This window comes from Miscanthus floridulus, chromosome 5, assembly GCF_019320115.1.
Source record: "Miscanthus floridulus cultivar M001 chromosome 5, ASM1932011v1, whole genome shotgun sequence".
Classification (NCBI taxonomy): Eukaryota; Viridiplantae; Streptophyta; class Magnoliopsida; order Poales; family Poaceae; genus Miscanthus; species Miscanthus floridulus.
Genome location: NC_089584.1, coordinates 236,314 through 254,036, shown reverse-complemented (window position 1 = coordinate 254,036; position 17,723 = coordinate 236,314). Strand labels below are relative to the sequence as shown.

The window sequence follows — 17,723 nt, the reverse complement described above, 5'->3', positions numbered from 1 at the left end:
TGGCACCCATTCCTCGTCGCGGCTGGCTCCGGTGGCTGCCTTCCTCGGCTTTGCGGCTCCTTTTTCGGCGCCATTTCCTCCGGATTGGTCCTAGATTGGAGGCGAGTGCTCGCGTTGGTGCGGAATGTGGAGCGCAGGGAGTGTGAAGGAAGGAAGCAGTGCAGATTGACAGAGGTAGGAGGCAATGTGTGCGGCGGTGCGGTTATAAAACACTTTCCCCACCTTCCCTTGAATATGAGGGTTTTTGGGAAACCGTTCCCGCGATCAGCGCTACTTTGACTCCTCCAAAATGGTTTAATGGGCCGCAACTTGGGCTATCACGTCATAGTAGCCCACGTCGCTCATTTATCGCCGCCAAATATTCTCTGATTTCTCCACATTTTAATGAGGCTCAGTAACCGATACTGCACAGCCATTACTCCAATTTTTTCTCCACGGCTTGATTTATCCGATATCTTCGCCCGAAACACGGGGACTGGCTACTTGCTCGGACGGTTTACTAATTTCTGAGCCTGGCACCACGTGACTATGTCACCTACTGTCAGGCTCGAGGACTAAGTGGGCACACTTCACCTTGCGGTGAATGTGTTTGTTTTCCATCTCGAGGCTACGCTTGGGAAATGGCTACCTGCTCGGTTGGTTCACTATTTTCTGAGCCTAGCACCACGTGACTATGTCACCTACTGTTAGGCTCGGGGACTAAGTGGGCACACTTCACCTTGCAGTGAATGTGTTTGTTTCTTCTGAAAGACTCTGAGGCTCTAAAAGATAGAACATGGTATCTTTACCCTCGTTGTCGGACTCTAAGTGGGCACACTTCATTTTACCGTGCAGGAATTTTCAATTTTGGACTTGAGCTCCTTACACCCTTATGTCAAGCCATGCTCAGAACACACTGCTCGGCGATGCTGCACGCTGCTCGGTAGCTGCTCACGACTGCTCGGCGATTCATTATGGTGGTCGGACCATGATTTGGACAGCTCGGTTTTGGTTCGCACCTGCTTGGAAAAGCTCAAGACGGCATTGCACAACGGGTACAAGGCGCTCGGGGACTAGCTATGGGGGGTACGACCCCAGATACCCACGGCAGACCACATGGGCTATGCCTCTAGGGGCGGCCCAGCCCACGAGAAGGAGCCTTGCGGGGCATGATTCTGCTCGGCGACTCCCGCAAGGCACGGGGAGGACATCTTGAAGATGTTACGAGATCTGTTAGGATACGTACGATCCCATGTTTCTTGTAATCTGTTATTACTTTCCGGTTATCTCTCAGATCTAACCAACTTGTAACCTTGCCCCCCGGACTATATAAGGAGGGCAGGGACCCCCTATGAAATCACGGCAAATCATACGATAGCTAATACAAACCAACAGATCACAGGAGTAAGGTATTACGTCATACTGATGGCATGAACCTGTATAACTCGTGTGCCTCTGTTGCCTTCTTGTTCTTGATTACACGCTCCTCTGTCGATCAATCTACCATCGCGGGATACCCCTCGGTGGACTACTGACGATATTCTGTCGACAGTCGAGGAACACCTTCAGGGAGAGGCTTTAGGTCGTAGGGATTTGCCCTCTGGCGACCATAGCTACAATTGAAAGAATTTAGTCATATTAACGGAGAACCAAACCTAAACCTAGGGTTTTCTATTAGTTGCACAAATAATGAATAAACATTGGGATTACCTTGGAATACGAGCTTTACCACGCCTTGGCATCCTAACATTACGTAGAAAAAAAATCAATCCAAAGTACCTAGCAACGAATGTAAAGCTACTAACACTAAATCACCATACCTCCCAAATAAGCTTTTCATTACAAACCCTAAGCAAATTTGAATCCCAACAAACACAAAATTTAACTCAATGATTATAAACCAGAACATATACAACAACAACAACAACAATCATACATTTAGGTCATTCAATCATTTGAACCACAAAACATTGCATGAATGACATGAACATGAACCAAACCTATAATGCCAAGTTAAAAAACAACCGAATCTAAATGGATGAAATGAAAGAGGGGAAAGAGGAGTACCTTGGCAAAACGCCTTGGTCATAAAAAATTGAAATGTAATGACCAGCAAATAACTAAAATATATACTAACCCTAATGACCAACAAATAACTAACCCTAATGACACCTACAATAAACAAAGAACCCTAATGACCAAAATAACTAGAAACCAAACTAACCTAACATGTTCAGCACATAAAACAGTTAAACAACAATGCACTCAATCATCCTAAGCCATACATTTTGCAAATGCAAACACACATATACTAAAACACCATACACCCATGATTCCACATGATTAGAGACAATGCAAGCACATCTACGCGGATAGATTGGAGGAGGGGAGGGACCATTACCTCGAGGAAGCTTCGGGAGACGAGATCCGGGCACCTAGGGTCGCATTTGGGGGTTAGAGTTTCGTGGGGGGCGTGGAGGGATTTGGGAGACAGAGAGCCGGCGGTCTTCAGAATGGAGGGAGGAAGAAGAAGGGGGCCTCGGCGCGGCTTCAAGAGCCCAGACCTCGGCGTTGAGTCGGGCCGCGCCGAGTCTGGTGGCTCAGCGTTAAGTGACCCCGTGCCGAGCTATTGGGCCACGATGCGTTGTTGGGCCGCCTGGGCCGCGCGCCGGATGGTGCCAATAGCTCGGCGCGTAGTCCCGCCGCGCCGAGGTTGGGCCCGTGGCGTTGGCTGACACGACATCGACGTGTCGGACCCCACGCGCCACCGTGTCGCCGTCGACCGGGGTCGTCCGTGACGTGGCAAGACCTCGGCGTCGTGTCAGTCGACGCCGACCCTCATACCTCGACGTCATGTTCTAAGACGCCTAAAAATGATCTATTTTCAGCAAACGTTTTGGCGTAGGTCTTTTTTAAAAAAATGTTTTCAAAAGAGACCAAAATACAAAAATTTCCCACATGCGAACGAGTTGACTAATAATAAATTAAGTTGACCTTTTAGGCATTGATCTATACGCTAAAGTTGCTTTCGAGTTTCTAAGCGTCGTCCTATGCATGCATTCACCGCACTCCAACATCAGAATATAGAGTATGTCGCATGCAGATACGTAGAACGACGGTTATTGCAAGCCACCAGCTGCTGGTCTATCAGCACACAGTCCGGTCCATTTATTGGTATAATAGTCGCGCAAATCTCTTAAGCTAACGATGATGGCATGCATCGAAATTGCTAATCCATATATTCTTCAAAAAGAAGAAAGGACGAAATGACGATCAACCTTTTTCCTCAAAAATAAAAAATAAAAATTGAGAATTACATCAACCTGCTAGTAGCTATATATGCATATATAGTAATTATATTCATCACGTCAATTATAGGAAGTATTTAGTTTGTGATCAGTACGTGAGTAATATATATCCGTACATAATACTCGCTCCATCTCATATTTCAGACAGGGAAATACAATACAAACTAGATCTTGGCCATTAATTTGTTTTACAATATGTTGTCATTTGTTGAAGAACCATGCAATATCATCTAAAAAATACACTACTGTGTATAAATCTTATATCCTAAACATGTTTATAATTTGACTAATTATTATTGTTGATATTTTTTTGTAAAACTTGAATTTTTTCCATATAAAATACATTTATTATTCTGGGACGGAGGGAGAACATTACTATGATTTTTTTTTTCAGATCAGAGAAGATGGCAAAGAATCAAAGAAAAAGTACAGCTAGTCTCTGTATGTGTATATATATCTACCTCAGCTCTGTAAGGTCATGGTTAACAATTAGGTACACTATTTCGCAAAAAAAAAAAAGGTACACAGCACGTACGGACCCAAAAAATGAAATGAAACATATACAATTAAACACATCACACAACACATATAATCGATTTTATTCATATACCGTCAATTATGACCACTTGTAACAACAACAATAATAAGGACCCGATAGAGCACAAGGAGTACTATAGATAAGTTTGGATAATTTTGCCCCAACCCTTTTTTCTTCTTCTGTAATAATAATATGTATATATTGGTATACATGCGCGCGGCCAGCTTGTATATACTATAATAATTAATATATAGCAGGAGCTCAACAATATATATATATAATCGAAATGGTTTTTTTTAACAACGTACAATGGGAATTTAAACGTACTGCCATTTTTATTTCTGTCGTTGGATGATGCAGAAACTGCGTGTCCTGTCTCTTTCATGCATCACGCTGCGTAGTCGCAGTAGCCGTTGGTGCACTTGGTTCTGCACTTGACACCGCAGCCGCCGCAGTTCTTGACGTCGGTGAAGGTGTTGACGCACTTGCCCTGGCAGCAGGCCTGCGTGTACTTGCACGTCTTGCTGCAGTTGCCGCAGTGCTGGAAGCTGTGCTCGGTGTCGACGCATGTGCCCTGGCAGCACGTCGCGCCGGGGCTTCCGGACGAGAGGCAGATGGATGGCGACTTCTTGCAGTCGTAGAACGACGACGGCGGCGGGAAGTTGACGTTGGCAAGGAAGCGACTTCTCCTGAGGGGAAGATCAGGCGGCGGCGGCGTCGCCACCACCGTTTGCTCAAGGGGGATGAGGGCAAGGGCGAGCGCCATGAGAAAGATGGTGGAATTTCTCATGGCGGCCGCGCGGGTGGAGGAGGGCCGGCGGTACGTTGGCGAGGCTGCACCGTAGCAGCTGCAGTGCCTATTATGATGGTTCTATCGGAGGAATTGAAGGGGATGATGAAATGGGGGTTGGTTAGTTCAGTTGACGGAGGATAGAGGGGAGGAGCTAGCGATCGATCGAGTGCTTATACTAAAAGGCAGGCAGGTATGCATGCATGCCCGCAGTGCGGCGGTGTGTACTGCATGTGTGATAGGGGCCGGTGCGGTGCCCGGGGCCGCGGCGAGAGTCAGAGCACGCACGCATGCAATTGCAATGGTTGATTTGCACGGCAAAAGCCTGGAGTGCAGGGGGGGAGTGTGCGGAGCAAGGCTGTGGTGGGCTACTGCTGCAAGCTAGCTGAAACCCACGTCCATTGCTAGCTGGAACCCAATATTATATTATATTATATTATATTATATTATATGCCTTCGTTCCTTGCTATACTTTGCAACTAACGGTAACCCGGCCCCTAGCTAGGATACGTAGCTACGCTTCCGAGTACGATCAAATAAAGGGGGATTATGATTATATTATTACTATACACTCGTATATCATATATAATACTAATATGCTAATAATGACTGACCCTGAAGATTGGAGAGCCTTTATTTATTTGCTAACATAGATACGCCATACGGACGGGAACGAGTATTCACTGTGACAACTGACTACACGTACGGTAACAGTGCCGGCACTTTTAGCAGGTAAGGTAAAGAGTGACTCTGCGCGCGCCTTGCGAACACAAGGTTCTTATGGTTCGATGCACTACCGGACTCACTAGCTTTGCTGAGTGCCAGGGGACTTGGCAAGCTTAATTTGTACTTGACAAAGGCTTTACCGAGTGCTACACTCGGTAAACAATATTTGATAAAAAATGCGTCGGTAAAGGTGTCTTTACCGAGTGTCTTTTGTCGGGCACTCGGCAAAGTGGAACCGAAAAAACCCAAAAAATGGGAATTTTTACCGAAAAAATGGAATTTTTTTAATTGAAGGAGGCCCCCACCGGTCAGCGCCCACCCATCTCCGACTTTTTCGCGTAAATTTCACGGCTACGCGGCCAACGGGATTCGAACTCGAGACCTCCCGCTGCGCGCAAACCTCCTCTACCACTACACCACACTGTCACTTGTGTCTGGATTCCGTTTTAGTTCCCAATATATTATACTAAAACGAGTGTAAATTGCTTGTTTGAGGCCCTAAACGAATTCAAATAAAAAAGTTATAAACTACAAAGTTTCATAACTTTTTGAGATCTACACTTTTAGTTTAGGAAGTTTTTCCATCCGAGGTCGTTTACAAAATTTGAATTTTAAAATTTGGAAATTCAAATGCAGTTTTGCATGACAAGATGTTTTCAAATCAAAAAGTTGCCAACTACAATGTTTCATAACTTTTCGAGATCTACAAAGTTTATTTTGGTTGTTTTTCCATCCGAGGTCGTTTGAAAAGTTCGAATTTTAAAATTTTGAAATTCAAACACAGTTTTGCATGACAAGATGATTTCAAATCAAAAAGTTGCCAATTACAAAGTTTCATAACTTTTCGAGATCTACAAAGTTTATTTTGGTTGTTTGATCATCTGTTCATCCGACATGGTCGTTCTAACATTGTTCACAAATCTTATATATCTCTCTTGTAGTTTTATAAACTACAAGAGAGATATGTTAGATTTGTGAACAAATTTATTTTCACTTTGTCATATGAAGAAAAGACCAAAACAAACATTGTACATCTTGATGAGTTATACAACTTTGTAGTTGAAAACTTTTTCATTTGAATTAATCTACTCCTTTAAAATGTGCTTTGAAATTTTCTTTGCCGAGTGTAAAAAAAACACTCGGCAAAGAAGCTCTTTTTGCCGAGTGTAAATTGCTTGTTTGAGGCCCTAAACGAATTTAAATAAAAAAGTTGTAAACTACAAAGTTTCATAACTTTTCGAGATCTACACTTTTAGTTTAGGAAGTTTTTCCATCCGAGGTCGTTTACAAAATTTGAATTTTAAAATTTTGAAATTCAAACGCAAATTTGCATGACAAGATGTTTTCAAACAAAAAAGTTGCCAACTACAATGTTTCATAACTTTTTGAGATCTACAAAGTTTATTTTGGTTGTTTGGTCATATGTTCATCCGACATGGTCGTTCTAACATTGTTCACAAATCTTATATATCTCTCTTATAGTTTCATAAACTACAAGAGAGATATGTTAGATTTGTGAACAAATTTACTTTCACTTTGTCATATGAAGAAAAGACCAAAACAAACATTGTACATCTTGATGAGTTGTACAACTTTGTAGTTGAAAACTTTTTCATTTGAATTAATTTACTGCTTCAAAATATGCTTTGAAATTTTCTTTGCCGAGTGTCAAAAAAAACACTCGGCAAAGAAGCTCTTTGCCGAGTGCCCGAAAAACAACACTCGGCAAACCACTTGGCACTCGGCAAAGAGCCAGTCTCCGGTAGTGATGTGTAACGAGTGATTGTTAATGTGATTTATGATCTAGATTGAGTGTGTGATCTAACCACGGCATGAGTTGGGTTGTGCAACATGTCTCTTGCCTTGTGGTACGCATGTGTGGAGCTCGGAGGCAGTGGTCGATGGCGAGGTGAAGGTCAAGTAGGGATGTGCCGTGCCGATGGACCAGGAGTGGTGAAGGACAGACATGAGGCTTGGACCGAGGGACCAGGAGGCCGGGTTGCTAGTCGTGGTGGCTGACATCTGGAGACATCAACAAGCGTAAGTGTACATGGGAGTGACCGTGTTGATCGAGTTAAGACGGCGGACGTACGGGTCGAGCGAGGCTCAGGAAGACTTGGCGGCCGGTCGGTCGAGGACGGCGGTGACACGCGTTGAGCGGTGGGAGATGCGTATGGAGTACGCTACTCGCGGACGGTTTATGGGTTTGGGCCTCAAAACTCGGGCGGAGGTTTCGAGGAGAAATGGGGTGGCACGTGGCGGAATCATAGAGGTTGCGTTGAGGTGAAGCAAATCTTTGTAGGAAGTGGGGCCGTCCGATCGACTGGAAAATAGTTGGACCATAGCTCCCTCGGGTCAAGTGGTTCGACTCAAAACACTTAAGAGCAAAATTGAAATTGTGTAATAGCCATGTGTCGACGAAATATGGTCGACAGTCTACCTAGGGGTATGCCCAAGGTAGTAGATTGTCGGTAGACAGATGCGCAAGCCACAAACAAGACGGTGACGCAAGACAGACACGAGGTTTTATCCAGGTTCGGCCGCCAAGAAGGCGTAATACCTACGTCCTGCGTCTGATTTGTATTGTTGTATGTCAATGAGAGATGTTTTTTAGAGGGGTCCCCTGCCCGCCTTATATAATCCGGGGGGCAGGGTTACAGATCTGGAAACTAATCCTAGTCAGTTACAATTGCCATATGTGGCCGGATAAGGATTCCTATTCTAACCAACCAGGATCCTGCTTGATCGCCAAATCCGTCTTGATTCCTTGTGCGGGACTTCGATCAGGTTAGCTGGGCCGCACATCGTCTTTCAGGTGGACCAGACCCGTCGATCCGGGCCAGCCCAAGCCTAGCCGTAAGGGTATAGGGGTTAATACCCCCACAGCTAGTCCTCGAGCATCATGTATTATGCTGCGACACGCCATTTTAACCTTCTCCGACAAGTAAGGCTTGAGTCCTTGATGCCTCTGACCACCATCATCATCGGAGAAGTAGGTTGTCCGAAGAATGTATGGTGCTCTTAAGAAAAAAGAAAAAAGATTTCTGTCCTGAGAAGTGTGCCCACTTGTATTTCTAAAAAGAAATGTAAGTGGTCTTGAAGCATAGCGTCCTTGAACATCAGAAGCGTAGGGGTCGAAAAACAAACACATTCACCACAAGGTGAAGTGTGCCCACTTAGTCCCCGAGCCTGGTAGTAGGTGACATAGGCATGTGGTGCCAGGGTCTAAAAAGAATTCCTAGTTTAGTTGAAAACCAAATTGCTGTACAGGCAAAACGAGATGCACCGGTAGGTGCATCGTACCGACGTAGTCCCCGAGCTTGTTGGAAGGCGAAGTATGAGCCTTGTAGCAAGGTCTAAAGAAATGTCTCTTAACTATATGTGAGTACAAACCACATGTAGCCAAGGAGAACCATTATTCAAGCAGTGGTCAGGGCAGTCCCCGAGCACATTAATAATCCTTACAATCATTCAAAGCACAGGGGTCGATTAAACAAACACATTCACCGCAAGGTGAAGTGTGTCCACTTAGTCCCCGAGCCTGGTAGTAGGTGACACAGGCATGTGGTGCCAGGGTCTAAAAAGAATTTCTGCTGAAGTTAAGAATCCAATTACCGCACAGGCAAAACAAGATGCACCGGTAGGTGCATCGTACCAACGTAGTCCCCGAGCTTGCTACAAGGCGAAGTAGGAGCCTTGTAGCAAGGTCTAAATAAATGTCTCTCAACTGTATGTGAGTACAAATCACATGTAGCCGAGGAGAGCAATCTCCAAGAAGTGGTCGGGAGAGTCCCCGAGCACAGCAGTGGTCATAGCAGTTCCTGAGTACGGTAATGGTCAGAGCAGTCCCCGGGCACGGTAGTGGTCGGAGCAGTCCCCGAGCACGGGAGTGGTCTGGGCAGTCCCCGAGCACAGTAGTGGTCTAGGCAGTCCATGATCACGTGCGCCGCTTGTACTATTATTTGGTGTATTTGTCTCCATACTCTGCCAAGTCCAATCTGACACGTCTGGTCAAAAAAGCAGATAGGTATAGCACGGCATTCTGCCCTCTTACCCTTTCTGGCAAACAGTCGCTTGGCACCTGTATGGAGGTGCATCAGTGCGGGCCCTCTCACTTTATCAACGAAGAGGCACGTACACTATAAACGAAGGGGCACGTTTATTGGCGTAGATCTCGAGGTGGTGTGAACAACCACCTGCTGCGCGTGCGCACGTCTCCTAAGAATCTTGGGTGGACGAAACAACGGAACTCTTTGTTATTTATAATGTAGATCTAGCAAGTTACTCACACCGTTCCCCATTGTCATTCGTCGCCGCCACCTTCTTCTTCCTCTTGCCGAAACCCTATTCCTCCGAAAATCATCGCCAACCCCCTCGCCACCGCATCCACCCCCTTAGTAAGGACAGACTAATGGCGAAGAGAGACACCCAGAAGAAAGGCAGAGTCATGGCAAAGGAGTGGTGGAAGTCGCGGAGCAATGAGCAGACCATCGAAGACCTCGTCGCCATGGGAGTGCTCCACAACAAGGCACTCGCGGGATGGCGCGCCGCCGGAAGGAGAAAGCTTCCCCGATCCACAACCAGGTGAGATTGTGGTTTTCGAAGACTTCTTCAAACGGGGTTTTGGGATTCCAGTGCACCCTTTCCTTCAGGGTCTCTGCTTGTATTATGAGATTGGGATTTGCAATCTGCATCCCAACTCAATTCTTCTTGTCTCCACCTTCATCCATCTCTGTGAGGCTTATGGTGGCTTCCTGCCCCATTTCGACCTCTTTCGCCATCTGTTTTGTCTTCGGAAGAAAGGGAGCGGTGGCTCGAAGATAGCCGGAGGCGTCTACCTGAATCTGCGCGATGGTATGAAGGCCCAATACTTGCACTGCCCCTGGAACACCTCACTGGACGAGTGGTACAAGAAGTGGTTCTACATCTGTGAAGAGCCGAACACCATCACCCTGTGTGACGTGGGGCTGATTCTAGAGAAGAAGAATAGCTGGTCGGAGAAGCCTGAGAACTTGGAGCAGATCGCTGAACTGCTCAGGATGATCCCGTGGGGAAGGCTTGATGGCCCAAGCGTGGTCAGGAACTTCATCAGCCGAAGAATCCAACCGTGCCAGAAGAGGGTTCATCCTGGCTTTGAGTACCAAGGAGGCACAGATCCAACGAGGACCAGGAAAGAGGTGCTCGACAAGGTAGAAGTCAAAGCCTGGATTAGGGAGCTGTTCAACCTGGCCGATCCCAACTATGTCCAGTTAAACGTCATCGAGCACGCCTTCAAGCTGGCTTGACCTCCCCCAAAGGTAAATGATGCCTCCTTTTAACTGTAGAGTCCTGTTGTAATAAGAAATTGACTGTTGTCCCCATTTTGTGTCTCAGTGCAATGGTCGTGACCAGGCAGCAGTGTTCGTGTCGCCTCCCCCCGGTGTGGAATGGTCGCAAGCTACCAGCCCAGCCGCCCAGACCAGCGCTAGGACGGACGACATCCACTGGGTGGCACTCGAGACTATGGAGGATGCATCGACCAGAGCCGCTGGCAAGCGTCTGGCTGCCAGCAAATGACGCCAAGCCATCTTCCCCCTATCGGACGACGAAGCAGAGGATGCAAACATCTTCCAGCTCGTCCCTTGAAAGAGGAGAAGACAAATGGGGTCGACAGAGCAGGGTGTCTCCTCTGTGCCAGCAGTGGTCGCATCACCGACCACTGCAACATAGAGGACAAGCGAGGGAAACATCGAGCATCAAACCCCGACGCCTGTACCAGAGGTGGAAAGAGTTCCGGTGGAACCTGCCAAGCACGCGGAGCAGGGGCGGTCGAGGAGATGCTCCTTCGCCACATCATTCCACAAATCGAAGCTGTAAGTATCTATATCTTTGATGTAAGCTTGTAATTTGCATTGGATACTATTATCTTCTGAACTTGTCTCTGATATATTAGGTCGGCGTCCACCGAGAACCCTGACCAGCTAGCCGGGTGCGGCACAACTTTGCCAGCAATGGTGGGACAAACTGCCCAGCAGCCAACCATGGAGGAGCCTGTAGTAGGAACTCTACCGGGACCTCAGCAGGCAGACGACGAGACATCAGTCCCTGAGTGGCTGGTCGAGAAGACAGCCAAGCAGAGTACAAGTGCTTCGAGCACAAACCCTGCTGAGGCGGATACCTTGGCACCAAGGGAACCAGATCTAGCCGAGGAGCAGCAGCCAGAAGTGGCACAAAGCACTCTTGCCGACACGACGGCTCATGGAAAAGCCCTGGTGGTCGTGGAGTCTGCAGACTCCAGACCAGCGCCGCCTCCTGAATAGGAGGCTGAAGAGGAAGAAGTAGAAGAGGTCCTAGGCCATCCCCAAGATAGGCGACAACATGTATATGTGTCGCGCTGGCGGAACAACGAATGGGTTATGCACGAAGAAATCCTAGAGGTCGAAGAGACCCTAAGAGTCGAACGGGCGGCCAAGCGTCTGGTGATAGAAGTCCAGGTATGTTTGGCTTGAATCCTTGACCCTGTTATGTAGTCGAACTGTCTGACTTAGCTTGTCTGTATGTAGGACTTGATGAAAACCGCAAAATACCAAAAGAGGTGCTTCGACTAGATTGAAGGGATCACGGCGACCAATAAAGAACTGGCGGCCGAAGTGGAACGCTTGTGGCGCCAACTTGAAGCCACCGACCAGGAGAGGACAGAGCGAGAAGCACAGAACCAAAACCTGGCCGGCCAGCTCAATAACAAAGAGCTAGAGAAAACAAGTAAATTTTCATCTTATCATAGCAAGTGCAGGACTTGTGTTGTTGTATTCTTGGCAGTAACAGCTGTAATGTAGGTTTAGAAGCTAAAGTGACCCGCCTCCAAGGGGAAAATAGCCGTGTGACCGCAGAGTGTGGTCGCCTGAAGGAGGACAACGAGAAACTAGCATGCAGCCAGTCTCAACTCCAAGACCACACCACCAAAATGAAGGAGGAACTGAAAAGTAAGTATTCCAGATCACCTTTCTCATTCTGTTGCCCACCTTGCCTTGTCGTGTCATCACATTTGATGTCTTGTACTGTGTTCAGTTTTGAAAGTCAATGCCAAGAAGCACCTAGAGGCCGTGATCAAAGAGCGTGACGACTGGAAAGCACGATGCCTCAAGGCCACCGAGGAGCGGGACACATGGAAGAACTGGTGCCAAGAAGTGGCAACTGGCATTGTGCCCGTTCTTGACCTTATCGACCCGGCGCTCACAGAGGAAGAGCCGAGGACGCCCTAGCTCGAACTGGTCAAGAGATGTAGACAAGCATGGGGATGGTTCCAGGAGTTCGTGAAGGAGGCGGGTGAGTACACGGGTGCCCATGTACTAAGCATGGTGCATGCCCACTACCCCCTGATCGATCTCAAGCGCCTAGAGGCTGGGTACCCAAAGGAGGTAGACCCAGACAAGGCAGAGGAGCTTCGGATGGCCCAGCTGGACTTGTCGTCAAAGATAATTGGTGATATTAACCTGTGTGGAGGTGGGATAGCACCTGTATAGGGTACGCCATCGACAAGTCAGCTGGAAATGCCATTAGCTACAAGCCAACCAATGAAGCCTGCAGTCTCAACCAGCCAGGCACCAGTGGGGCCATCCCCTTTAGCTCGACTAGCACAAGAGTCCCTGAGACTCGAGTAGGGTATCAGAGGCGGTGAGCAGAAGTGCCATGCGCCCTGACCAGCCAATGTAATAGGCTTAGAGCTGTAGAAGGAGGACATAGTTGTGTTATTGTGAACTTGAGCCTCTTCAGGCAAGCTTGTAATAACGTAACTGTATATTATTATAAGCTTGTTTGCTTTATATAAAGCGTATTTAAGCTTGATACTTTATGTTGGTGTAACTAAGTGAGAACGTGTTCACGTTCTGTTTAGTTATACTGTTTTGCTCGACACATCATCCCGAAGAGTTTGTGCGGCCCTAGTTTGGCATGTGGTCGGAGTGTGAGGTACGGTGACCTATGCACACGTATATGCGAACAAGTCAAACCAAGGGGGACCTGCCGATCACCTATAACATAGAGAGCGGATCCCATGCACGTGTTGGGAGGAACCGAAGACAGGGCCTGCTCTGAAAACCGTAGAAGGAGTGGTGGTCGGCTTTTACTGGCTAAGTTAGAGTAACCATAAAATTCGAAGTGACACATTAGAGTGGTCGGAGAAATCATAATTGCTTTATTGAAGTAAATCAAAAATACAAGTAGAGTACATATCTTAGTAGTTAAGCATAGAAATGTCTAAGCTTGTCGATGTGCCACGAGTTTGGTACGTCCGTACCGTCCAGGTGAGCTAACCTGTAAGACGTTGGTCATGTGACTTCCTTGATCATGAAGGGTCCCTCCCATGGGGTTGCGAGTTTGTGTACACCAGCCTGGTTCGTCTTCCACTTCAGGACCAAGTCCCCGACCACGAAGAACCACTCTTTAACATTTTTGTTGTAGTACCTACGCAAAATAGCAAGGTATTTGGCCATACGTACACAAGAATCGAGCCTTTTCTCTTCTGCGCTGTTCACTTCTAGCTCCCGTACTTCATTGACCTTGCCCTCGTCGAAGTTCTCTACCCGTGCTGATCTGAAAGCTATATCTAGTGGGAGGACTGCCTCAGCGTCGTAAACCATAAAGTATGGTGAGACGTCGGTGTTACGACTAGGCTAAGTTCAGAGGCCCCAAACCATGGCTGGTAACTCCTTGAGCCATCTTCCGGGAGCTTTGTCGTTTTCTCTGTACAACCTCTTCTTCAATGCGTCCAAGATCATGCCATTTGCCCGCTCGACTTGTCCATTAGCTCTAGGGTGCGCCACCGAGACGTATTTTACAACTATGCTCCTTTCATCACAGAAGTCCCAAAAAGCGTTCCCGGTGAACTGAGTACCCAGATCGGTTATGATGCTGTTGGGTATGCCGAAACGGTGGATGACCTGATTGAGGAAAGTGATAGCCTTTTCTGAAGATGCCTATACCAAAGGCATGTATTCTATCCACTTAGAAAATTTGTCAATCAGCACGAAGACGCATGTAAATTTCCCAGGAGCCGGTTTGAAAGGCCCGATCATATCCAGTCCCCAGCATGCGAAGGGCCAAGAGGCTAGAATCATCTGGATCTCATGTGTTGGTACGTGGATTCTCTTGGCGAAGAACTGACAACCCTCACAGTGGCGGACTAGCTTCTCAGCGTCGGCTACTGCTGATGGCCAATAAAACCCTGCTCAGAAAGCCTTACCGACCAGTGTTCTTAAGGCCGCATGGTTGCCGCAGGAGCTAGAGTGGATTTGGTCCAGGAGATGCTCGCCTTCTTCCTAGGTTATACACTTCATCAAGATTTCTTCCTTTGCGTTTTTGTGCCATAACTTACCATTGACGAGCAGATACTGCTTACTGCGACGCATCAAGCGCTCGTTTTCTGTCCAATCAGTATAACCGCTGCCATCTATTAAGTACTTGATGAAAGGTACTCTCTAGTTGGGCTCATGAGTGGTCGGAGGCGGCTCGGTTGTGCTCGGCGCCGGAATCGTAGCCACCAATTGCTAGTCCAGAGCTTTGTCGATCGTGGAATCTTCCTCTTCGATGGAAGGCTTGAGCAGGTCTTGGACGAATACGCCATGTGGGATCTTGGCTCGGGATGATCCTAACTTTGACAGCGCATCCGCTGCTTTGTTCTTGTCCTGGACCACGTGTATGTACTCGATGCCATAGAACCTGCCTTCCAGCTTTCTTATCGATTTGCAGTATGCGTCCATCTTTTCGTTGGTCGTGTCCCAGTCCTTGTTGAGTTGGTTGATGACCAGAGCCGAGTCTCCGTAGACATAGAGACGTTTAACACCAAGCTCAACCGCAATGCGTAAACCATGCAGGCATGCTTCATATTCAGCGACGTTATTAGATGCCGGGAAATAAATCCTGAGGACGTACCGGAGCTGCTCCTTGGATGGTGACATGAAAAGAACTCCTGCTCCCGCACCATCAATGTTGAGAGAGCCATCGAAGTACATTGTCCAATATTCGTCAGATCCTGGAGAGGCAGGCGTGCTTAAGTCTGTCCACTCGACGATGAAATCGACGAGTGCTTGAGACTTGATTGTAGTACGGCTTGCAAATTCCAAGGAGAAGGGGCATAGCTCCATTGCCCATTTGATGATGCGCCCATTCACATCCTTATTGCGAATGATGTCCCCCAAAGGGTACTCGGTCATGACCACCACATGATATCCGTCGAAGTAATGTCTCAACTTTCAGGATGTTATCAGTATGGAGTAGAGCAGTTTCTGAATCTGTGGGTACCTGGTCTTGGATTCATTGAGGACCTCACTGATGAAATAAATTGGTCGCTGTACCTTATAGGCATGGCCCGGCTCATCGCGCTCAACCACCATGGCAGTGGAGACCACCCGATTAGTTGCCGCAATGTAAAGGAGGAGAGTTTCGTCTTCTCTGGGAGCAGTGAGGACCGGAGGTGTCGTAAGGTATTGTTTTAGCTACGTGAAGGCAGCATCTGCTTTCTCCGACCACTCAAACTTCTCGGATGCTTTGAGCAATTTGAAAAATGGTAGTCCTTTTTCTCCTAATCTTGATATGAAACGGCTTAGAGCGGCCATGCATCCGGAAAGCTTCTAGACATCCTTCACCTTTTTGGGGGGCTTCATGTCTAAGACAGCTTTGACTTTCTCTGGGTTAGGGCGTATGCCATCGTAACTAACGACGTTGCCGAGCAGTATGCCAGAAGGAACACCAAAGATGCACTTCTTTGGGTTCAATTTCCATTGGAACGTATTGAGGGCTGCGAAGGTGCGTTCCAGGTTGTCAACAAGGGTATGTGCTTCCTTGGTTTTGACAACTACATTGTCGACATAAGCCTCGACGAGGCCGTCTTTTATCTCGTCGTTGAGGCAGGCCTGTATAGCGCGTTGGTAGGTAGCCCCGGTGTTCTTGAGCCCGAACGACATAGTCGTGTAGCAGTAGGCGCCGAAAGGCGTGATGAAAGACGTCTTGATCTGATCATCCTTTTTGAGAGCGATCTGGTGATAACCAGAGTAGCAATCAAGAAAGGAAAGCAGCTCGCAACTAGCAGTTGAATCTACGACCTCGTCTATGCGAGGTAAGCCGAAGGGGTCCTTAGGGCAGTGTTTGTTGAGATCAGTGTAATCAACACATATTCTCCATTCATTATTCTTTTTGCGTACAAGAACCAGGTTGGCTAACCACTCTGGATGATACACTTCTTTGATAAATCCGGCTGCCAAAAGCTATGTAACTTCTACCCTAATCACCTCCTTTTTGTCGTGAGCGAACCGTCGTAGCTTCTGCTTGATTGGTTTGGCCTTGCTGTTGACATTTAAGGAGTGCTCGATCAAGTTCCGAGGTACACCGGGCATGTCGGAAGGTTTCCATGCAAACATGTCCACATTGCTCCTCAAGAACCTAACGAGCATGTCTTCCTATTTGGGATCCAGGTTGGCCCCGATAAGGGCCGTTTTGCTGGGATCACCATTGACCAGCTGGATCGCCTTGTGCTCCTTGGACCTGATGTTCTTGCATGGAGCCTCGAGCTCTAGGACCTCCAGGTGGTCGGCTGAGGTCTTCTTAGCATCGAGCATGGTCTCAGCCATGTGAATAGAGAGGTCGTGGGCCTCTGCTATTTTGAAGCTGTCATCCTCATAGGTATAAGCTACATATACATTGCCCCTGAGGGTTAGAACTCCTTTCTCGGTAGGCATCTTGAGCACCAGATACCTGTAATGAGGTATGGCCATGAACTTGGTGGGCGACGGTCGACCAAGAATAGCATGGTATGTGCCATCGAAGTCAGCGACTATGAAGTTGACGTAGTCGGTGCGGAAGTGGTCCGAAGTCCCAAATTGCACAGGTAGCGTGATCTGCCCGAGAGGCGTAGAGCTCTGTCCGGGGAGAACGCCCCAGAACTGTGCCTCGTACGGCTTCAGGTCCGCCTGGGTTATTTTTAGGGCGGGCAGACTATTCTTGAATAGTATATCAATGGAGCTGCCGCCGTCGATCAGTACCCTATCGAACTAAACCTTGTTGATACAAGGGTCGAGGACCAGGGAAAACGCCCTGGCTCAGGTATGGCGGCCCATTGGTCCTTCCTGCTGAAGTAGATTTCGCGGTGAGACCACGGAGGGAGCCGCGGATCGGTGAGAAGATTGTCGGTGTTTGCCACATTCAAGCAAGCGCGGGCAAGCAGCTTGCGTTCTCATTTGGTCTCGATGGACACCTTGCCACTGATGATGGTGTGCACACGATCGGTTGGCTTGACGTATTTATGATGAGGGTCTGCATCATCGTCGTCGTTATCTTCGTTGCGCTGTTCCCCTGCATCGTTAGGCTTGTCGGACGTATCCGGAGCCTGTTGACGTGTGTAGATAGTCTT

At 47.7% G+C, this 17,723-nt stretch overlaps 1 protein-coding gene across 1 annotated transcript; it reads right to left on the bottom strand.

Annotated features, from left to right (window-relative positions):
- Positions 1–3,989: 3,989 nt before the first annotated feature.
- On the bottom strand, positions 3,990–4,731 carry LOC136451282 (stigma-specific STIG1-like protein 1). Its single transcript, XM_066451987.1, has one exon. It carries the CDS (start codon positions 4,613–4,615, stop codon positions 4,214–4,216), a length of 402 nt encoding a protein of 133 aa, XP_066308084.1. The 5' UTR covers positions 4,616–4,731; the 3' UTR covers positions 3,990–4,213.
- Positions 4,732–17,723: the final 12,992 nt, after the last annotated feature.

What these genes read in the sequence shown, in the direction of transcription:
- LOC136451282 (XM_066451987.1), bottom strand. Translation starts at nt 4,615, where the DNA reads ATGAGAAATTCCACCATCTTTCTCATGGCGCTCGCCCTTGCCCTCATC.